Here is a 24,072-nt window from a genome sequence, read left to right as displayed (position 1 = left end):
CAGTAAGAGAGTGGAGAGGGCAACAGGGAAGGGACAGGAGCTGGTGAATGATTTACTAATGAGAGAGCTACAGCAACGAGGGCTCAGTCCTGATGCACATCTACTAAGAAAATGGGTAAATACACTCAGAATTGCCTGGTAGAGCCAGGTGTGGTGGCACACACCTGTAATTCCAGTGGCTGGGGAGGCTAGGGCAGGAGGATCACAAGTTGAAAGCCAGCCTCAGCAACTTAGTGAGGCACTAAGCAAACTCAGTGAGACTCTGTCTCTAATTAAAATACAGAGGGCTAGGGATGTGGCTCAGTGGTTAAGTGTCCCTGGGTTCAGTCTCTGGTACCAAATAAATAAATAAATAAAACAAAACAAGAATTGCCTGGTGGAATGGTGAGAAAGTGGGAATTTGTTTATTAATTCCAGTTCCCCATTGTTTGAGGGCTGCTCCTGGGGTTGTTACCTGAACAGGTGCCTGGGCCAGAGGAGGCTTCAGGCAGAGAGAGGAAGGTATTCGAGGTTAGGAAGTTGCTAGAGAATTTCTGTTCTGAGGAGATATGAGGAAGGCAGGAAGTGTCTCCTTCAGGTCATATCTATGGCACTGCTTTTCCCAATCCTTTTAGCTAGTTGTGTTAATACTGTTGGGGTCTCCACTGACCCAATTTTAGTTGATTTTTTTTTTTTTTAGTACCAAGGATTGAACTGAGGGCACTCAACCACTGAGCCACATCCCAAGCCCTATTTTTTTGTATTTTATTTAGAGACAGGGTCTCCCTGAGGTGCTTAGCACCTCACCATTGTTGAGGCTGGCTTTGAATTCTTTTTTTTTTTTTTTAATATTTATTTATTTTTGTTTTCGGCAGACACAACATCTTTGTTTGTATGTGGTGCTGAAGATCGAACCTGGGCCGCACGCATGCCAGGCGAGCGCGCTACCGCTTGAGCCACATCCCCAGCCCCTGGCTTTGAATTCTTGATCCTTCTGTCTCAGCCTTCCAAGCTGCTGAGATTACAGTGGCGTGGTCCACTGAGCCTGGCCTCAGTTGATTTTTAAAGCACTTCTGACTTTTGTAAGACTCAATATTGCTGGAAACTGGGTGTGGTGTTGCATGCCTGTAACCCCTGGGACTCAGGAGGCTGAGGCAGGAGGACCACAAGTTTGGGATCAGCTTCATCAGCAACTTAGTGAGGCCCTGTCTTAAAGTAAAAACTAAAAAAAAATCTTGAGATGTAGCTCAGTGGCAAAATATCCCTGGAATCAATCCTCAGTTTTTTTAAAAAAAATCAATTTTGCTTGACATTCATTTTTTTCTTAGGCATCTTTCAAAATATAGCTATAAATTTACTATTTTTTTTTGTACCACAGATTGAACTAACCTAGGGGTGCTTAACCATTGAGACAATCTCCAGCCTCCCCCTGCAATTTTTAAAAAATTTGATTTAGAGACAGGGCCTCATTGCTGAGGCTGGCTTTGAACTTGCAATCCTTTGCCTCAGCTTCCTGAGTTGTTGGGATCACAGGCATGCACCACAACTCTAAAACATGATTAGCACATTCACTGGTGGGAACAAGTTGGGGAGGGGTGATTGGTCAGTACAAGAGGGGGATTTATTTGAACTGATTGGTTTAAGCCAAGAGGGGTGTACGTGTTGAACTACATGGTTTCCCAACACGTTATCAACCACCATAAACTACTGGGAGGGTCATCTGGCATCCCAGGTAAATTTACTAATTTTTAAATTAGTAATTTTTAAATTTACTAATTTTTAAAAAGATAGCAGAAGACATTTTTAATTGTGATATTAGATGCTTTTATAAGACACATTATGAATACTTTATGATTTTTCCTCCATGTCTATATAACAATTTAGTGATTTTATCATTTAGAAATCATTCATTATCTTTAAGAACATATAAAATAAGACTGGCTTTCATTGAAAAGATTTGAGAAATCTGGATTTCTTATTTTCTGCCTGTTAGAGCAAAGAGAAGAAAATTTTAGAGGAGAAGATTTATACAATTGTTAGACCGGAAGATTAATTCAAAGAGGCAGCAGAATCTAGGCAAATAATGATTAAATTGATTATGTAAGATATATCTTATCTTTTGATTCCTCAGATGACAATATCCTAGATGATTTTCTTTCTTTCTTTTTTTCTTTCTTTCTTTTTTTTTTTAATACTGGGAATTGAACACAGGGACACTTAACCACTGAGCCCAGTCCTTTTTTTATTTTTTTAAATTTTATTATAGATAGGGTCTCTCTGAGTTGCTAAGTGCCTTGTTAAGTTGCTGAGCTGGCTTTGAACTGGTGCAGACCCTCCTGCCTCAGCCTCCCAAATGGCTTGCACTACCTTGCCTGGCTATGATTTTCTGAAAGTCAAGAATTAATGATTTAGACATATATGAATATACTACAGTGAATTTCACCATCATGTATACCCACAAGACACTAAACTAAAAAAAAATATAAGTATATAGTAGAAAGATCAGTTAGAGTAGAGGGAAGGGAACAGGGGTGGGAGGAAGAAATGGGAAGGAGAAAAAAGTAAAAAAAAAAAGAAAAAATTCAGGTTTACTGAGGTAGAATTTATATATTATAAATAACTCTTTAAGTGTACAGTGTCTTTTTTTATTCAAATACATGTAGCCATGTACCTTCCACCATAATAAAGATGTGGAATATACCCATAAAAAAGAATGATTTAGAAGTATGTTTTTTTTTGGTACTGGGGATTGAACCCAGGGGTGCTTAACTACTGAGTGATATCTCCTGTCTTTTTGAGATAGGCTCTTGCTAAGTTGCTTAGGGCCTCCCTAAATTGCTGAGGCTGGCCTTGAATTTTGATCCTTTTGCCACAGCTGGGATTATAGGCATATGCCACTGTGCCTAGCTAGAAAAATGTTTTTATAGATAAAAAGGAAACATAGTATTTTTATCTGAGTAGTTACTCAGGAAGATGATTTCAATCACACAGTGTTCTAGTTAAAACCTTCTTATTTTGCAAAAAAGATATATGACAATATTCTTTTTAACTCTTTGGGATTTTTGTGCAAAATTTACTGGAAATCAATTGTAAATGGATGAAGACAAGTTTTATCTTTAAAACTAGGAAAATCTGAAATAAAATTTTGGACTGATAATACTTTTTTTTTTTTAATATTTCTAACAAAGTTCCTACTTCTATCCACTTACAGATGAGTCTGTTAGATGGTAAATGCTGGTAACTGTTCTTCATGGGCTACTCATGGTGAAAAGGCTAAGAGTAATCTAGTTAGTCACCAACCACCAACGCAGTTCCATGTTCTCTCTCACTTCAGGACCTCTGCTCCTGGTGTTTGCTATGTCCAGAATGTTCTTCCCCTCACACTTGGTCCAGATTAAACCAGACAGTCTACAGATCTCAATTTAAATACCACTTCCTCAGGTAGCTTGTTACGGATCCTGCAGACGGGGTTAGGTCCCTTTTAAAATAAACTCCCCAAACACCCTGTTCCCCTCTGTAGTAATGTGGACACTTGTCATCAGTGAATTAATTATTGGCAATTAGTTGCCGAAAGCCCATCTTCCCACCAGACTGTAAGCTCCTTGAGGTCAGTTACTGTTATGCTCGAATTCGGGACCCCCAAAAGACCACCAGAGACCAAGATCGATGTAAACAGCAAAGAGGTGTTTATTGTGAGCTAGCTCGGTCCTCCGCGTGTACACACACAGCAACTGGGGACGCTGAGAGGCCCTGAGCCCAGGGTTTCCAGCAGTTTTATACATTCTTTGGAGAAGGCAGGGACCCCCACATACATCATAGCATCTCTTAGCAAATCATCACACACCACGGGAAAATCAAATAACGACTCTAAAACATGATTAGCACATTCACTGGTGGGAACAAGTTGGGGAGGGGTGATTGGTCAGTAAAAGAGGGGGATTTATTTGAACTGATTGGTTTAAGCCACGAGGGGTGTACGTGCTGAACTACATGGTTTCCCAACATGTTATCAACCACCATAAACTACTGGGAGGGTCATCTGGCATCCCAGGTATTTCCCTGTCTCATGCTGATTGGTGGCTGCTAGGGGGTTACTATGGGTCTCCACCTAGCCTGACTGAGTCAGGGACACCTGGTGCAGCAGATCTCTCCTGTTATTTGTAGATAAACCACTTAGCAGGGTGGGAATGTGCCTAGGAGTGCTCTGTGGGTCTTTCCAAGGACAAAGGTAATGTCCCTTCCTTGGACAGGCTTTGCTCTGAGGTAGAGGCTGGTTTTTCATTACCTTCTATCTCTGTTCACACTGCATACCCAGAGCCTAGTGAAGCACATAGTAGGGATGCTATAATATTTCTTCAATTGCCTGGTTTGATTCTGTACCAATGGAGTAGGACCAAATGGTGATAATTGGCAGTGGAGTATAAAATCCCTGACTGAATGAAGCCCTTGTATTGATGCTTTATCTGGAGCACTAAACTCTCTGGAACACCTCAAACTGGAGGTGGTTATGGGCCTGAAGACACGGAAAGGCTCCTTACCTAATGGGTTCCTGTGTAAACAATACAGGCCAATAAAGCAGGCAAAGAAAGACAAAGCAGGCGAATGAGGAAAACTGATACACATGGAAATAGGAGTTAACCTTTAGTAATGCAAACAAAATAAATAATAAATCAACACAACAGCATGTGCAAATACAGCATGTGCTCTTGGCCATTAGGATGACAGGTTTAAGAGAATGTCAAAACCCTGGATGAGTATGCAAAATTTAAGGACCACCCTTGGTGAGGTGAATCTCTGGGGTTAAGCCTCAGTTCCTCATCTGTGTAATGGGACCAGTAATACAATCTCTTAAATTTGGCCTGAGGCTATGGTCATGTGGGGAAAGTGTTGACCAAACCATTTAGCTCTTAGTAGCATCAGGGGAGCTGGGTTCAAGTTCTGATTATGCTACTCATTTATGGCTACTCATTTATGGAGTTATTTAACCTTCCCAAATCTCATCCTCAGGGTACAATGGGAGAAATAAAGTATCTACCTTGGGCTGGGGGTGTGGCTCAAGCGGTAGCGCGCTCGCTCGCCTGGCATGGGTGCGGCTCAGGTTCTATCCTCAGCACCACATACCAACAAAGATGTTGTGTCCGCCAAAAACTAACTAAATAAATAAATATTAAAAAAAAAAAAGAGTATCTACCTTACAGAGTAAATGCAAGGTGTGTGTTAGGTCTTTACATTGAAGGTCTGTGAAACCCTCAGAGTTGTTTCTTTTTTTTTTTTTGTTAATTTTTTTTTTTTTTTTTTTTTTTTTTTTTTTTTTAAATTTTTTTTTTTTTAAATAATTTTTATTTATTTTTATTGTTTAATTTTCGGTGGACACAACATCTTTGTGTGTATGTGGTGCTGAGGATCGAACCCGGGCCGCACGCATGCCAGGCGAGCGCGCTACCGCTTGAGCCACATCCCTAGCCCTATTATTGTTAATTTTGAAACCAGATCACAGGAAAGTAGGTAAAAAGAGAAAGTCCTCTGTGCGTGGAAAGGGGAGGGAAGGAAATAGAAGAATGTAGACAATTGCCAATAATATTTTCACGAAGGTGTGCATTATTTCCAGTGCCCATAATCAGTCACTGGCCTCTTTAGGGGTTGATCCCTTGCTGCCGTGGAGCTACATGGCTTGAGCTTCATCCCGAATGTTTTCAGTTCCTCCTATCTGAATGTGCCTAAGAGAGAGAAAGAGTGAGTTAATTTTGTAGAATCAAGAATCTGGGTGTCCATCCCTAGGCCATTGTTTTTTGTCAGCTCAGGCTGCTGTAATGTGGACTGGGTGGTTTATTAACAGCATTAATTCATTTCTCACAGCTCTGGAGCCTGGAAGGCCAAGACCAAGGGGCCAGCATGGTTGGGCAGACTGCTGATTTCTCTTTGTATCCTCACCTAGTGGAGAGCAAAGAGAAGCAAGCTCTTGTGACTTATAAAGAGCACCAACCCCCTCCCCCACACACATAAGGGCTCCACCGTCATGACCTCAACTAACCCTAACCACCTCCCAAAGGCCCAACACCTAATTCTTAATTCTGTCACAAGGAGGGGTTAGGGGTAGGGTTTCAACATATGAATTTTGGGAGGACACAATCTACAATAATTTTTCTTTTTTTAAAATTTTGACAAGAATTTTGCCAAATTGCCCAGAATGATTTTGAATTTGTGATTGTCCTGCCCCAACCTCCCCAGTCCCTGGGATTAGAGGAGTGTGCCACCACGCCCAGCTTCTTCTTATTTCTGAATACAAGGGAGGCTGACCTGCAAACAAAGGGGAGTCACACTGTAGAACCAAAAGTTTGGCAGCTGAAGGTATCAAAGATGATGGCTTTTCCTACAGACTGTGTCCCGGTGTTTTATCCTTCCTCAGCAACCTAAACCTTCTTTGCTAGACACATGTGGTCACCTCCAGTTAAGGGAACATTTTTAGCCTGGTGTGGTGGTTCATGCCTGTAGTCCCAGCAGCTTGTGAGACTGACTCAGGAGGATCTTAAGGTTCAGGCCAGCCTGGGCAACTTAGTGAGACCCTGTCTCAAAAACAACAAAACAACCCCCCAACAAACAAACAAAAAACAAGGAGCTGGGTGGGATGTAACATAAGTAAATTTAACAAATTACATTTTTAGGTCCTTTTGCTGGTAGATATAGTCCTATAGCTAAGTTCTAGCAAAAAAATAAAATGCAATCTGACTTCTAAGAAGTGTCCTTAAAAAGAGGGGCATGTTCATATTTTCTCGTTCACTGGAAAACAGGTGTGATTGCCTGTGGCTCAAGCAGCCATCTTGGACCACCTGGTATTAGGACAGGAATCTGAGAGGAAGGAATCTGAGTGAGAGGAAGCTGTTCTATACTTTAAAAGGAGTTTGTGTACAAAAGAGAGAAGCTTCTAAATTGTTTGGCATGCTAATCATTTTTGTTATGTAGATTTAAAATTGAAGGAGTGGATTGGGTGAGGTTAACAACAGTGGGTAAGCCTCCTTTGCATAATAATATCTTTTCCAGCTGAATACCAAGGTTACAGGAAGTTAGTCATAATTTAGAAGGAGAATTTAGGATTCTTGGTGTCCCAAGCTCCAGAGCTCAGGCGTGTTTTTGACTAGAGTCCTGGACCTTAGACATAGCTCACCTCTCTCTGTTGGGAGCTGTTGTAACAAGTGAAGCAAACATAAATCAGGGTATATTTACACTGGAGAAGCACTTTGCTCCAGAGCCTCATTCAGGATCTTTCATTTTCATGAGACCTTCCTGCCCTTTAGGTCTGTGGTGGGTCCTTACACACACTGTTCCCACACACTGTGCAGGCCTCACTCTTAGTTATGGTCTCCTGGTATCTGTCTGTTCTCTGTTAGATGGAAGCCTCTCAAAAGGCAGGATGTACATCCAAAGACTCCTCAAAACAATGAGCATTGTGCCAGGCACAGAAGATGCACCAAAGTGCTTGTTAAAATAAGCAGAAAGGTGCTATTCCGAATGAGACAAAGCAAGGTTCCTCTGAACTACACAGAAAACCAGATATATTTGAAACTGCTGTTCCTCACTAGGACTAATTATTTGAGGCCCTCAGACCTTAGTATATGAGATAAAGTATTGTTTTTCTTCTACTGAATATCCCCTTGCAAATAAAAGTCCCACAGGACAAGGAATACGGCTGAAACTGGACAGACCAGTTGCCAGGAGAGCTAGATTTATTTTTGGATTTATATCATAAACCTGACCTCCAGGGGAAGAAGGAACTTGTCAATTTCACTTTTTTGCTTGGATCAGAAGATTGAACCTGGCAGAGAGATACAGTTTGGGACTAGGAGTTCTCTGGAATTTCTAACCTTCTCTGGGCTTGGGAGGAGTCTGGAGAAAGAAAATGCAACACTTGAATGGTGTCCATGCTTACGACAGGCCCTGCATGCCAACTAGGGGGAGAGAAAATACTTGCTAAGCAAAGTAACTGGAAAGTGGCTGGCTCATATTTTAAACTAAACTACATGGTTGAAATCCAGAATAATGTAGAGTTTTGGACCAATGACCACTTGGAAATAAGTTTTCTGGCTGGAAAGTAGCATTTGGTGTTAGGGATGGAAAGGACTATTGCAATGCTTTTTCCCTGGGCACTTTGCATTGCCAGATACTGGGGGGGGGGGGGGGGGGGGGATCTCAAGCATATTTACTTACTCCAACAGATTTCTCAATAATTCCCAAAACAGAAAGAAGTTGACAAACTTGACGGTTGCTTGTGGCCAGGTAGGGTTAGGAAAACCCTGCCAGGCTGAGCCGCATGGTAACATGCCCGTCCTGTCGGGTCCCTGGTGGATGAACACTTAGGGCACACGGAAACTGTGGCAAGTGCTGCATGAAGCACAGTCTGGACAAGTGTCACAAGTCCAGCTGGGCAAATTCCCAGGATGCCAGATCACAAGGGCTGTTTCCAGGAAGGCCTGACCCTGGCTGTTTATACCCTCTTCCCCTGCAACTCAGCGAAGCTCACAAATCTATTGACCTGTAGGCTACTGAAGAAATTTCCAAAGAGCCCCTGGGCAATGTCTAACTTTATGGCATTGGAGACTGGAGGTTATAGTCCTCATGGGACAAAGGCAGAATTAGACTCCAAAAAATCTGGCCTTGAAACTAAGCTCTGTCATTTTCCAGCCAAAGGAGACCAGGCAAGTCACAAGCTCATGGAGTGTCTATTGTCTACCTGTAAAGTGGGAAGGTCTAGCCTATCTATTTCACAAAATCTGAGAATAAATGAGATGAGGCGTTTCTTCTATTCTCTTCAACTGCCAGAGGGTAATGTTTCTAATTTAACCACAGAAGAGTTTTAGAGACTCCATCTACTTTAATTCTGGCAACAATTCTTGGGTGTGGATATTATTTTTATCCCCATTTTACGGAGGGGAAAACTGGACCTCAGACAAGTCAAGTCTTCTTCAAGGTTATACCACTAGGTGGCAGACCCAGGATTTAATCCAGGCTGTCCAGCTCTCAAGAGCCTGTGGGAACACTGCACTAATTCCCAGTAGGAGAAGGTAACAGTTCTTTTAGAGGTGTGCTTCATTTGTCTGGACAACCACAAATACTTTGTTCTTGTTTCAACACTCAGTCTGGGCTTTTTTGTCTGAGGACAATGGAGAGAGGCAAAGGCTTCTAAAGTGGGGGTAGCATGGTCAGGTTTGCTGCACAGGCCAGCATAGGGTGTGGACAAAGCAGGAGTTGATAGGTTTATTCATATAATCCAGGAGAGAAGCCCTAAGGGAGCAGAGCTAATCTTTTCAGGACAACTAGGCCAGCCAGAGATGGGTGGGGGGTGGGGAGGAGGAGGAGGAGGAGAAAGGGTTTTACAATCTGCTTTGAGAAAAGAATCCTTCCCCATGCAGCCAGTGTCCCATATGGGGGAAATAAAGCACTGAAGGTTATATGTTCCAGATACGATAATCTTGGTTTTCTTGGGGTGAGTGCAGCAGACCACCTTGTGCTATTGAGGAGCTGGTGTGATACAGCCCTGTGGGACCCTGGCCCTGGGCAGAGTCCTTGAACATCTGGCAGGACCCTTTGCTGAGCTGTCCTCTCCAAGCGGGCACCCGGGAGATCTCTGTCCTTCCTCTGATCCATCTGTGGGATCTCTGCATCCTCAGACTGCCTTTTCTTCTTCATCAAATGGGCCCAGGCCCTTTTGACCACTTTTTCCAAGATTGTGAGGCCACAGAGAAACTGTCCCATGGCCTTCCAGTTCAAAGCGGGTAGCCAGGACACCTACGTTCCAATCCAGGGTCACTGGAACCACAGGATTACAGGTGCTCATGACCATACAGGAACTCTCCCTAACAGGTGCTACCTCACCTTGTCCCCTCGAGACTTCTCCCCAGCAGCTGCTGTGGAACTCAGGTGTCACCCTCAGAGAACTCTGAAAGAAATGAATGCTCCCACGCCTCACTCCAGTGCAGGTCACAGTCCTCCCTTGAGTGTCACCTGGTGATTTCTCTGTGCCCTGGGTGTTGTTTCATTGGAGGAACAGATTTCTCAGCGCCTTTGTGCGATAGCATTGTCATCTGAAAAATGGGACTAAGAGTATTTTTCCTAATTCCTTCTTCTGGCTGTTGTGAGAATTCAAGCACTTGAGCTAAGAACTCTACAATGCCTAAGGCTTCATTATTAGCCAGGCGAGTATTCTTGGTGGGTTTAAGGCTGCTGAAGCTCTCTTAGGTTTCGGCAGGCGGAAGAGCCAAGAGAAAGTTACTCTTTATCCCAGTCTCTCCTGGAGTCCACTCGGGCGGAGCATAGGAGTGTCGCTCCTCAGTGGGGGGGTTGACCACGAGCCGCCCCTCTCCCATTGGCTTTCACCTGCCAGAGGGTCGGTCGCTACAGGCTTCTCGGCGCGTCAGTCAGGCCCGCCGGGCCCCGCCCCGCTCCTCCCCGGGGTTTATAATGGGAATTCCCATGGCCCGGGCTCAGGCATCCAACCTGCTGCAGCCGTGGCCGGGCCGAGCGCCGCGTGAGCCGCGCGTCGAGCACACGCTCGCGCTCCAGCTCCCCGCCTTCGCTGTTCATGACCGACAGTGTCCTCTGGCTGCAGCCTCCGCCAGACCCCGCCGCAGGCCCGCTGCCTGCTCTCCGCCGCCGCCGCCGCGAGGGCGCCAAGCGTAGGAAGGCAGGCGCGGTGTGTGCCCCGCCCAGCCCACGACCCCTGCCCGCCACCGGCTGCCCGGCCCAGCTGGCACCATGCTGCCCGCGCGCTGCGTCCGCCTGCTTACGCCCCATTTGCTGCTAGTGTTGGTGCAGCTGTCCCCAGCTCGCGGTCACCGCACCACGGGCCCCAGGGTAAGTGCGCCCCGAGCCGCGAGCCCACCTGCGGAGGGAGAGGAGGTCGTTTTGCCGCTCATCCCTGGGGCGGGAGGAAGGGGAAGGGAGGGAGGTGTCAGACCTTGTTCCCCCCCCCCCCCGCCCCGCTCCCCCTCTACTATCCCAGTCCCGGGGCGGGCTTCTTGGCGAAGTTGCAAGAATAAAATTTTCTCCCGTTCCTCCACCCATTTCTGGCAACACAGACCTCCCCCCACCACACACACCCTGCGAACTGTCACTGGTGGGTTTTCTTTCCTAGTCTCTTCTATGGCATTTTGCGCCAGAACCCTTACAGGCGCCTCCTGTGTCCGAGGGAAGCTCGCTCACGGCTCGAGTAGGGCTTCCCTGTGGTCTCACACTGCGCCAGTCCAGGCGCGCTGGCGTTCTTGGCAGGCGGCGGGGGGCAGCTCTGCCTGGAGAGTTTTAGGTTACCCGCTAGCCACACAAGGACCTTGTGTTGTTGTTGTTTTAAAAAGCGATCGCTGCTCGTAAAACCCACAGCAGATAATTTTAATGCTCTCTCCTGCCGGCACAACCCTGGAGGAGGGGCAGGGGTGGGGGGCTGTGGAGAGGTTGCGAAGAGCTGCGCGGTGTTCAAGGGTCTCTTCCCCTGGTTTCAGCGCCCAGAGGTTGAATTACTTGTTGAACCTTGGTCCGATTGGAGTTTCTGAACGACACGAAACGTGCCAATTCTGTGCACAGGACAGGCTGTCCAGGGCATTGTAAAATCTCCTGGAACCGACAGCTTTGTGTTCATTTCTGGTCTAGATTATTGCTCTCCCCACCCCCTCCAATTGGTCTAATAAAGAATTTCACTGCCGTAAGAAATGTACTATTAAACCACCTAGTGGTTCGTTTGGCCAAACAATCCAGGCAATCTCTGGTCAAGCATCGGTTTTGGTCAAGGCAGTTGCCTTTTGGGATAGCCGCTTACCTCCCAGTGCAGCTGGGAGTCCCAGCCGTGAAGGTAGCTCAGGATCTTTGTGAAAACAAGATTGGCTCCTTAGCCAACTTGTGGCCTTTCCTGGATAGTCTTCAGCCCTGTTTCCAGGATGACTAGTCCCATTACCACCTGTTCACATTGCAGCTTCTTTATTCATAGCTTTTCCTATATGAGAATCATCTTTATAGCTGTCGTGTGTGGAGGGAAAGCTTTGCAAAGCCCGACAAGCCTTAATGACTGCCCATATGCTGGCCGATTACATCTGAGCCCAGCTATCACTGTGAGATCAGATTTGCAGCCACTTAGGAAAGAAAAGTGTTTGTCCCCGTGTTGGGCTGGCCCTTGCTTTTATGACCAGATGTGCAACAGCAGCAGTTAAAGTGCGGCAGATTAGATCCAGGGCGTGTCATAAATCCTCGACAGCAGGCATTCCCAAAGCTGGGGCAAGTCAGGGCTCTGGGAGTGACTTTTATGGATGCAGATGAGGATGCCTTTTAAATGAAGCTGCTTGGTTTGATATTAGGACTTGAAGCTCTTTAAACTCTGAGGTCAGGCGATCCACAGCGTTCCTTCCAATAATTAGGAACAGTCAAGACAGAGATGCAGACCAGAGCACCCCGACTGAAATCTGGATGCCCGCCCACAGGAGGGTCGAAAGGAGAGAGGCCCTCAGACAAATGGTGGGGGGCTCATTTGCTGCTGGGCATGTCTAACGTCTCAAGCCATATGGCTCTCCTTCCCTGCCTCCTGAAATTGGAGGAAGCAACATTTAGGGGAAAGCTAGGGACTTTAGGAGAAAGCAGAGATTTTGGTTAAGGTTTCCCTCCAACTTCTTTAGCTTATTAATTTGCTAGAAGTGATGGAACACAGTAGGAACAGCTCTTTTCCTTGTTCTCTTTTCCCATTCTTTCTCTTAAACACACACACCCATGTGCACAGAGGAACATGTACACTTAATGGTTAGAAAATTCCAAGAGAAAACTGGCATCTTTACTATATGGTTATCTTGTTGCACTATAGGCAATAATAGGTACTACGATCTATGAGTTTTATGAACTTTTGGGCTCGGCACTTCACATGATTTCTGATCCTGAGAACAAATGAGAAGGTGGGTGTTTTTCATGCCATTTTGCAGAAGAGGAAGCTAGACTCATGGAGACTAACCAGTGCTTGAACTACTCATGGTGCATAAATGTGCCGCTGGGAGCCAAAGCCCAGCTCATATGGATTTAAAGGTTGTATGCTTTCCACACCATCCAGAAGCTGCAAGGAGTTTTCATCCAACCAGAGATGCCATTCCTGTTAAAGGGACAGAGGGCTCAGTGAGAAAATTCTGAACCCAGAGGCATTAGGAAATTCTGCAGAGAAAGTGTTAACAATGTTTTTAAGTGTCTGTATTGATAAAGGCTTAGGTTTGAACTTCAGCCTATTCCAGAAGACTCCGGCTTCTTGGTGGCCCCACAAGTGTGGCTCTGGTTGAGATCGGTGGCGTCATAGAAGAGCAGAAACATCTGGCTTGTTGCAGAATTCCCTTTGGGCACCCCTAGGTCTCTTCTGTTAATCTTTTGAGTGACAGAGGCTTAAGGATTGGCATCTTTTCCAGCTGGCTTTCTAGGAAACTGAGAACATGCCCTTTCAGTTTAACTTTATCTGGCTCACTAATTGAGCTCCCCTGAGGCCTAGACCCCAATCCTTGCCCCCTTATTTGCTTCCTGCCTTCCTTCATAAAATTCTGACATTTGTTTGACTCTGGAAACCAGCAGCTATCAAGTATCAGATTGGAGGTTATTATGTAGGAAGCACCCGATTTTTGGGTCTCTCAGCTCTGAGCAACTGCCTGCCTACCTGGGATGCTGGGCAGGATTCTTTTAATTACGATGCAGGCAGTTATTTCTTTAATCCTGCATAATTTACTGAAAATGTTTTGGGGAAGGGGAGGGGCTCCCCCAGGCTGATGGAGTCTGTTTGATGGGCAGACCGAGTCAACTACTTTGTTTAATCCTCTGTCTGCCCTTAAAGACAGGGAGCCAGGTGAGGGCAGGGACTGAGACCATCTTGTCCATGATTATATTCCCAGAGTTTAGCACAGGACCAGGTGCCTGTTGTTGGTGTTTGTGGGCAAACAAATAAATGTAGACAATGCACGTTTAACAGTGATTCACAGGTTCCCTGTTTTTGGTGTTTTAGCATGACCAGAGGCAGGAAATAGATTTTGGGAATTTGAGAAACAGGAGAAAATCAGAAAGTCAAGATGTCTGAATCTTAATTGTTTTAGGCATATTCTTTATTTTCTTTTCCTCTTGATTACTTGATTCATCCTTCAAACCCAGCTCCAGTATCACTACCTAAGAATTTTTCTGAAGCTCCTAATTTTTGGTTAGAATTAATCACTGTCAGCTTTGAACAGCTTCTGTGTCTGGCCTTCTACTAATCTTTCTGTAATGAACATCTTAATATCAGGCTAGGGTCACTGTAGAGTCCAATTCATTTCTATAAATATTGACAGAATGTGAGGAGCATATTGATGAATAAGGTCTCTACTCTGTCCTCAAGGGACTTGCAAGTTGTTTCATTTAACAAGACAGGATCATGCATGAAGTACGACAAAAAGGGGACTCAGTGTGGAGTAGATGTATTTGCCAAAAGTGAAGCAGCTTCTAGACTTTTCTTTTCCATTGGATTAGTCTGAACCAATGTCTGGACCAGGGTGGGTCCTTGTTCTGGTTAGATGCTCTTCCTATTATCTATGCTCATCAAGAACTCTTCTTTTGCTGGTGCAGGGGTGCATGCCTATAATCCCAGCAACCGGGGAGGCTGAGACAGGAGGATTACAAGTTTGAGGCCAGCTTGGCAACAAAGCGAGATCCTCAGCAACTTAGCAAGGACTTGTCCCAGAATACAAAAAAATGAAAGGGCTGGTAAATGAAAAGGTCAGTGGTAAAGGTAAAGCACCTCTATTTCAGTCCCTGATACCAAACAAAAACAGAAACAAAACCCAAAAACAACCGACAAAACAAAACCAAAAAAACCCTCTTCTTTTCCATGTGGAGGGATTTAGCTGAGATGCTGCTCAGGTGTTAGGCTGAGAACATGACTTAAACATTTTTGTAAAGCTGACATGAAATTTCAAGAAACAGAATCAAAGAGGCACCAGGGTGGTGGCACATTCCTTTAATTCCAGTGGCTTGAGGCTGAGGCGGGAGAATTGCAAGTTCAAAGCCAGCCTCAACAATTTAGCAAGGTAGTAAGCAAATTAGCAAGACCTGCCTCTACATAAAATACAAAAAAGGGCTGTAGATGTGTCTCAATGGTTAAGCACCCCTGGGTTCAATCCCCAGTACAAAAGACAAAAACAAAACAAAACAAAACAAAAACAAAAACAAAAAACCCCCAAACCCCAATAACAATAACAATAAAAAAACCCCCAAAACCAAAAAACAATCAAATAAGCAATGAAGAGGAAACAATCACCTAAGAATCTCTAGGAAATACAATCAAAATGGAAACCTTTTTCCCCATAATTTTTTATTTGTGCGTTAGAGTTGTAAATAGTGGGATTCCTTGTTAAGTATTTGTATATGCACAAAATAATTTGGCTGGTATCATTCCCAGTATTTTCCCTTTCTTCTTCCCTCCCTCTGGTCCCTTTCCTCTAGAACTGATCTCCCTTTGATTTTCATGAGACACTCCCCCCGCCCTAACTTTCTGGAAAAGTTTTCAGTATATCAGCTCATCATCTCATGAAGTTGAATATTCACATTCCTCATGGCCCAGCAATTGCACTCCCAGGTATCTACGCCCAAGAAACTGTCGAAACTGTTGTCCTGCAGCCTGGAAAGAGCCCAGATGCCCATCCGTGGGAGGGCGGGTAAATAACTGATGAATTTACACAGTGGAAAGTTACACTCAGCCCAAGTGAACAACAGGGACATGTAAAAATGGAAACGAATACAATAGCCAATAAAAGAAATGTACCAAAGATGCAGCATGACATCTTCCATAAACTTGCATAAATAACAACAATTAGAGAAAAACTATTCAGGAATAGCTATATAGCTACAATAAAATGATATGAAAGAAAATCAAAGTAATAATAGACTCTGACTCAGGGGGGAAGTTAGGATGAGGCCAGGGCATTAGATTGCTGGGGAAACCATATAGTGGTGTGAGTTAGGGCTGATACCTGACCTTTAGAGGGGAGAAAGAGGATGGGTTTGAAGATATTGTCCATTATTCAAGTTCTAATGGTTTATTAAGTACCAAAATGGGCCCTGCATAAATCAATGTTGAGTGTGTCATGAACCAAGGATTACGATTAATTCAATTCTCTGAACCTGAAGTCAAATAAACAAATATTCCCAGAGTCAGGGACTCCTTCTGCTCCCCCTTCTCCCTTTCCAGATGTGCATGTGGCCCCATCTAAAATAGCTCATTGGGGAGTGATTGTGTTTTGGGCCAGTGAGATGCAGAGCAGGCTCAGGCCCTGGCATAAATAGACATCAGCTGGTTTGCTGAGCTGCCAGTGGGTAGTCTTCTTCCTCCCTTGCTCAGGGGGTCAACCTGTGTGTCTGAACCCCTAAATGGCTGGGGGCCAGGGAGGCCTGTTTCTGTTTCCAATGCCCATCTTCATTCCCATCTTCTCACTTCTCCTCTCTTTGTAGGAGCTGGGGGTGGGGTGCATGGCCCTGCTTAGCAGGTACAGGGTACCCTTTCTCCCCAGACCACATAGAGATTTATTGTTTAGGCAGCCAAGTTCTGGCATTGCTGCTAGTGGTGGGGGATGTCATTGCAGAGGGCCCCCTACCCCCTTCTGTGTTTGTCACCGTGGAGCTGTTTGGGAGAGGACAAGGGTTGAGTTGCTGATGAGAAATTGATCGGAGCAGCCGGTGAGGCCTGCCAAACAGGGTTGGCATTGTGCACAGTACGTGCACTGCGTGGCCATGAGTCACCGAGGGACTAAGAGAATTGGATCTCCATGAACACTTCCAGCCGTTTCCATGAAGGCCCAAAGCAACACAGGTCATTCTAGCAACTAATTGGGTTTTCCTTTGCATCTGACATCATTCTGAAATCAATTGCTAGATCACAACATAACCTTACCTTTGGCTACCACCTAGGCTTGTTAGGTGTGAAGTTCTGCATACTTCACAGGATGCTGCTCTGTTGATTTCGGCCTCCCTTTTCTGAGCCAGGGTGGGGGCAGCCTCTACAAACAGAAAAGGGGAGGCAGCTTGGTGTCTTGTGGAGTCTGTCCTGCCACTAGGAGGATGAGATCTGAGTGAGGTGCTGTGAGATAATGTGTCAGAAGTAATGTGTCATGTGGTGCATTGAAACCTGACAAAGTACCCTAACCTCTGATCAGCTTGGCCCCTCCTCCTTGAAACCTATGTTACACTATCAGATGCTATAAGGGCTGTTTTTTTTTTTTTTTTTTTTTTGATACTGTGGATTGAAGGGAGGGGTGCTTAACCACTGAGCCCCATCCCCTGCCCTCTCTAAGGGCTGATTTTTAAAAGTACTGACAGTGGAAAAAACTGGACTTACTTCCCAGAATGGTCTATGTTTGGGACTAGCTGAGCATCTCCAGGACAGTGCTGGGCATTTAAAATATTTTTTGTGGGTGTTTATTGTGCATCGTCTTGAAAAGTTCTGCAAAGCCCTGGAGAGAGGACACAAAAGGCTGTAATAAGTAAGGGGATGAGGTGGGGAGAATTATGAAAGCACATACATCACTCCTTCAGGAACACGGTGCCCTTGACCAGCTCAAAACAAGACACTAGCGCTGTCCGATGGAACTTTTCACAAGGATAGAAAATTGGATCAGAACTATTCAAAATTAGCCATGGCTATTAAACACTTGAAACATGGTAAATATAACTGAGGAACTGAATTTTAAAAAATATTTATTTATTTATTTATTTATTTACAGGTGGACACAATGTCTTTATTTTACTTTATGTGGTGCTGAGGATCAAACCAAGTGCCTCTCGCATGCTAGGTGAATGCTCTACCGCTGAGCCACAACCCCAGCCCATGAATTCTTAATTAATTTAAATTTAATGTTATAGCCTCATGTGGCTAGTGACTACCATATGGACTGTGTGCCCAACTTTACCTCCGATGGACACCTTCACGTGCCCTGAACTCCATCTGCCCTGAATCACTTCCATCCTGATCTCTATTCCACACACCATTCCCATTTCTGCCTGTCAAAATCCTGCCCATCATTTAAAAAAATTCAAGTGCTGCCTCCACTCCTTTCAGACAGGCCCCAGGGTGAATTCTGTCCGCCTCCTGTGCTTGGCCTCCTCCCATGACAGCATGTGTCCCCATCTGCCCTGGGTTCCAGCTGACCAGGGTAGCCTTAGCACAGAGGTGATTGCAGATAGACTCAAGTTCAGTCTGAACCCGCCCATTCTGAGCCCACTGATTCTGGGCTAGTGGTTTAAGCTCTTGGGACCTCAGTTTTCCGATCTGTCCAATGGAGAGCACAGCATCTACTTCCCAAGGTGCTGGAGAGGATGGCTAATGAGCATTGTGTTAGCTTCCTATTGCTGGAGTGACAAATTACCACAAAATGAGTGGCTTAAACAACTCACATTTCCGGAAGTCAGATGTGGGTCTCAGTGGGCTAAAAACCAAGACGACTAAACTCCTCTCCTGAGGCTCTAGGGGAAAATCCATTCTCTTACCTTTTTCAGCTTCTAGAAGCTGCCTGTAATTCTTGATTCATAGCCTCTACCATCTTCAAGCCGGTGATGGCTGGTTGGGATTGTCTCCTGCTGCCATCCATCTCTCCTGCCCCACCCACCTTCCTTATTTAAAAACCCTTGTAGTTATACTGGTCCCACTTGGATAATGCAGACTAATCTCCCTAGGTTAAGGTTAGCTGATTAACCTTCATTCCTCCTGGCCATGTAACATGCATTTTTTAGGATTAAAACACAGACATTTTTTGGGATCATCATTCTGCCTCCTATATTTATTCAAGATCTAGTAAAGAACGGGCTCATAGAATGTATAGATACACAGGGGCCCTCATTATGACCTGCATCTGCTATTTCTTTCTTTTAGAGTGGGAGTCTCTTATGGTGAAGTGGCTTAATATTCTTTATAGACTTCATCCTGCCCAAGAGCAGGTGCTTGGTAAATGTTTATTGAATAATGGAATTTTCAATAAATGTAGATGGTTTCTTTCCTCATAAAGATATATTGGACAGTAAAAAGAAGTAAAATTCAAACCAGGATATATGGTCCCCTTTGTGCAAAAAGAAAAAAATGTTGGCTTAGGTATAGAAATGGGTGGATTCTATGTCATGCTATTAGTGGTTATCATGGGGAAATTCAACTCTTATGAGATGCATTTAAAAAAAAAAAATATATATATATATAGTTGTAGACGGACACAATACCTTTATTTTATTTGTTTTATTTTTATGTGGTGCCAGGGATTGAACCCAGTGCCTCACGTGTGCTAGGTAAGCGCTCTACCACTGAGCCACAGCCCTGGCCCCATGAGATGCATTTTAAGCAATTATTAAACCAATTTTGTTCACAATGAACATCTTTGAATCTTAGAGGAAAATAATAAAGATTAGAATATTCATGATTAAGAACACATCTCAAACCTGTCTCAATCCAGCCTGATTCCCGAATAAACCCAGGATTCAGTCTACATTTGACACAGTTGGCCTTTGCTTATGTTGGGCTGACTTTAAGGGCTATTTTTATTTTAGTGCTACTTAGGGCTGACTTTTAGTAACTATTAGTGCCAGGCCTCCTGCTCATTTTCAGCAGGCTTTGAACTCAGTCTGCTTTAAAGGAGAGTTTTCAATGAATCTCAGCAGGATATAACTGTAAAAAATGAATTTATTGCTTCTGGTGGGAATATAAATTAGTACAATCACTTTGTAGAATTACAGTTGAAGTTGCACACACTCTTGACCTTGTAATTCTGCTCTGTTATATGCCCTTAAGAAATGCACTTGAATGTGTATGAGGAGACATGTTCAAGGGCGTTCATAGCAGTATTCCTTGGTGTTGTAAAACACTGGAAACTTGCTAAATGCTCGTCAACAGAATAGAAAATAAATTGTGGTATGTCCAAATAATAGACTACTACATAACACTGAAAATGACTAATATAAAGCTACATTCATTATCATGGATCAATTTCATAGTTAAAAGAGAGATAAAAGCAAAGTGCACTAGTATAGACATCATACTACTATTTACATAGAGTTTGAAAGTATGTGGAAACTATACATTATTTGGGGGTGCAAACAGCTGAAAAAATGTATGAGAAAATTAAAGGCAATGATGAATATGAAGCTGCCATTCATGTTTATGTAGGGTGTGAGGGCGAGGTGGGAAAGGAGTATGTTGAAGGGACACACAGAAGGCTTGCACTGAAATGATAATGTATTTATTTATTTAATTTTTGCACTGGGGATTGCACCCAGGGGCATTTAACCACAGAGCTACATCCCTAGCCCTTTTAATTTTTTATTTTGAGATAGGATTTCACTAATTGCTGAGGCTGGCTTTGAACTTGCTATCCTCCTGCCTCAGCCTCACAAACTGCTGGGATTGCAGGTGTGAACCATGATGCCTTGCAATTCATTATTTTCTCAAAGTTATGAGCCATTAGTTTAGGATTTTCAGAGTTGGTAAATACAAATTGAAGATGCCCAGCTAAATTTGAACTATACATGAACAACAAATAATGTTTAATTTAAGTATGACCCAAAACCAAATTTTTTGTCATTTATCTGAAATTCAAATTTAATTGGATATCCTCTGAGTATAACCGACAAGCCTACATTAGTTTCGTTTCTTTTGTGAATTATTTACCCAGAGTTTTTGCTAATTTAAAAAAACAGGGGTATAGTTTTTATTAAATATTGAAGATATTAATCTGTTTTTCTGTCATTTCTGAAAGATTCCTTTCTTATGTCATATAAAAAGATAATAGTTTAATCTATTAAAATTCTACATCCTTGCCAGGCATGATGGCGCACATCTATCATTCCAGCAACTTCAGAGGCTGAGGTAGGACAATTGCAAGTTTAAGGCTTGCCTCAGCAACTTAGCAAGGCCCTAAGCAACTTAGCAAGAACCTGTCTCAAATTTTTAAAAATTAAAAGGTCTGGAGATGTGATTCAGTGATAAAGCCCCCTTGGGTTCAATCCCTAGTACCTAAAATAAAACCATTTTTTTTTATATCCTTATGTAGCTTATCTGTAATTGTGGTTTTTATCTTTCACGTCAGGCAGAGAAAGGCCTTCCTCTATTAAGGTTATAGAAATTAGAGTGAATAAATTTTTAAAGGCTCGGGTTGTATAAGAAACAAATACAAATAAATATATTATACATTGGTCATCTGTTAATGTTTGCTGTGAATTTCTATGGAACTTTCTGTGAACTAAACTTTTTAATTCAACTTGTAGATAGAGTATGTATCCTGTGTTTCAGAAATTCCCAATAACATTTGAAAAGAGGATGTGTCAAGTGGACATGTTCTGTAAAGTCAAATGGGGAAATTTATATAAAAAGTGTTACTTGGTAAACAGGCTATCCTGGAAAACACATTAGGACTTTGGCAAAGAATTTAGACTTTTCTTTACCTTTGGGTCCTTTCCATTCACTAAAGAAAAACTTATTTTATTTAATTTATTTATTTTTTTGAAACTTAATTACATTTATTGTAAGAAAGTTTTTGAAAGTTATTGTACATCAAACAGTGCCCTTGTACTAGATAGCAATGACAACAGCAGAACAATGCAGAAGTAAACAAAGATTAAGAAAAACTTATTTTAAAAAAAATATTTTTAGTGTTAGATGGACACAACCTCTTTATTTTATTTATTTATTTTATGTGGTGCTGAGAATCGAACCCGGTGCCTCACGTGTGCTAGGCAAGTGCTCTACCACAGCCACAATCCCAGCGCCCCCCCACCTTTTTAATTACCAAATCTTCCAAAGACACACACACACATAAAAGCGAGGGACTAGAATATGTACCTCCTGAAGCTTACCTGCTCCAACAACGAACCTCACATGACCAATTCCCTCCATCTTTATCATCTCCCTAGCTCAGATTATCTTGAAGCAAAACTGACATTGTAGCTCATCATCTGCAAATATTTTCCTATATAGATAGTCCTGGATTTATGTTGGTTTGACTTACAATTTTTCAAAGGTGTAAAAATGATACATATGCAGTAGAAATCATACTTTGAATTTTGAATTCTGATCTTTTCTTGGACTGGAATATGCAGTATGATTCTCTGCTGTGATGACTCAGACCACAGCTCTGAGTCAGCCACTTGATCACCAGGGTAAATAACCAACACCATAGTGTACTGTGTTGCTAAGCCATGATGTTCGGTAGGTTAGGTGTAGCAAATGCATTTTTTTTTTTTTTTGGTGGTGCTGGGGAGTGAACCCAGGGCCTTGTGCATGTGAGGCAAGCGCTCTACCAACTGAGCTATATCCCCAGCCTGCAAATGCATTTTTGACTCAGGATATTCTCAATTTGCAATGAATTTATCCGTATGTACTGTGATTCTAGGTTGAGGAGTAACTGCCTATCTTTAAAAGATCAGGAGCTGGTGGCACACACCTGTAATATCAGTCGCTCAGGAGGCTGAGGCAGGAGGATTGCAAGTTCAAGGCTAGCCACAGCAACTTAGAGAGGCCCTAGCCAACTTAGTGAGACCCTACCTTAAAATAAAACATAAAAATGGCTTTGGATGTGGCTCTGTGGTATGTACCTCTGGGTTCAATCTCTAATACAAAAAAAAAAAAAAAAAAAAAATTAGGGTCCATTAAAAACACTACCCACAAAACCATATTGCAACCAAAGAAAATTAGCAATAGTTCCTTGCATTCCTATTGTATTTTGCAACATGTTCTTCTATCCTTTATAGTACTTGTAAAATGGTGGTTTGATTAGGTTTGATATGTATCATTCTTTTTGCCAGTGTATTTTGTGGAAGTTGGTCTGCATTTCCAGTAGGAGGCACAGAACCTTTGTGATGTGAGCACTCCTCGATCATTGTTGGACTCATTACTTTACTGATTTTCAAACAATTGCTGTAACAGTTTGTCCTGAAAAGGGCTTATAACTATTGTGTGTCATTACCAACATCTTCCTTGTTTCTGGGGTTGCTGTGGAGGGGGACTGAAGGGCCATTACTCCCTTCTCAGTTGACTCTGCATGTGACTGCCATTTGAGAGGGACACTGCCCTGAGTTCTTGGTGGGTGGACTTGGGAGGGGAGCCAGCTCCATTTCTGATGGAAGCGATAAGAGGTTTTACTTGTCTGGTGCCCATTGGGAGGCCTTGAAGGTGTAACTAGATCAGCTTTGTGTGATCTTTGGTGTGTTTATATCAGTTGAAAATTAATTAATTTATTAATTAATTAATTTATTAATGTATTGGGTTTTGAACCCAGGGGTGCTTAACCTCTGAACCACACCACTAGCCCTTTTTGTATTTTATTTAGAGACAAGGTCTCGCTAAATTGCTTAGGGCCTTGCTAAGTTGCTGAGGCTGGCTCTGAACTTGTGATCTTCCTGCCTCAGCTTTCCAAGCAGCTGGGATTACAGCTTCCATGCCTGGCTAGGAATTTATATAACAGGAAACAACGTGTTTTGAACAAAGGGGACTTGTTGGCTTAAGTAACAGGAGGTACAGATGTGAGGCAGGTGTTATGGGCTGAATCGTGTCCTCCTTATATGCATGTATTAAAGCCTCAACCCCCAAACCAGAAAGCAGCTGTGTTTAAAGGTAGGGCCTTTTAAAATTCTTTTCTTTTTTAAGTTTGTATTAGTTTGATATTAACATAGTGTATACATGTACCAAAACATCACATTACCCCATTAATCTAATGATCAATCCTTGTTTTTATGTATCAGTTATAAAAAGAAAAAAGAACCCAGGTGTGGTGGTGGACACCTATAATCCCCAGTGATTTGGGAGACGGAGGCAGGAGGATCACAAGTTTGAGGACAGTCTCAGCAACTTAGTGAGACCCTGTTTCAAAGTAAAAATTACAAAGGGCTGGAGATATAGCAGCTCAGCAATAGAGTGCCCTGGGTTCCATCTTTAGTACCCGCCCCCCCAAAAAAAAATGAAAGAAAGAAAAAGAAAACAACAGCTAGAAAAGTATAATTAGTGCTCTTTAAAAAGTAAGTAAGTTCAGCTGGGCAAGGTGGTGCACACCTGTAATCCTGGCAGCTCTGAAGGCTGAGGCAGAAGGATTTCGAGTTTAAAGCCAG

The 24,072-nt window shown here is 43.2% G+C and overlaps 1 protein-coding gene across 8 annotated transcripts in view; it reads left to right on the top strand.

Annotated features, from left to right (window-relative positions):
• Positions 1-10,457: 10,457 nt before the first annotated feature.
• Smoc1 (SPARC related modular calcium binding 1) overlaps positions 10,458-24,072 on the top strand; it is a 178,330-nt gene continuing 164,715 nt past the window's right edge. For 4 of the 8 annotated variants that reach the window (XM_046460861.2, XM_046460859.2, XM_046460856.2 and 1 more), the window contains exon 1: positions 10,459-10,824. In XM_046460861.2, the coding sequence (XP_046316817.1) occupies positions 10,726-10,824 (99 nt within the window). In that variant the 5' untranslated portion in view covers positions 10,459-10,725. Of the gene's footprint in view, positions 10,825-24,072 lie in introns of all 8 variants that reach the window. The other 4 variants (XM_046460863.2, XM_046460862.2, XM_046460858.2 and 1 more) reach the window with 2 other exon arrangements.

Source organism: Marmota monax, unplaced genomic scaffold (assembly GCF_021218885.2).
Source record: "Marmota monax isolate L192 unplaced genomic scaffold, Marmota_monax_Labrador192_F-V1.1 WCK01_AAM20220418_F8-fsc00001, whole genome shotgun sequence".
Lineage (NCBI taxonomy): Eukaryota > Metazoa > Chordata > Mammalia > Rodentia > Sciuridae > Marmota > Marmota monax.
Note: the sequence above shows the minus strand (reverse complement) of the source record. Positions and strands in the feature narration are given on the sequence as shown.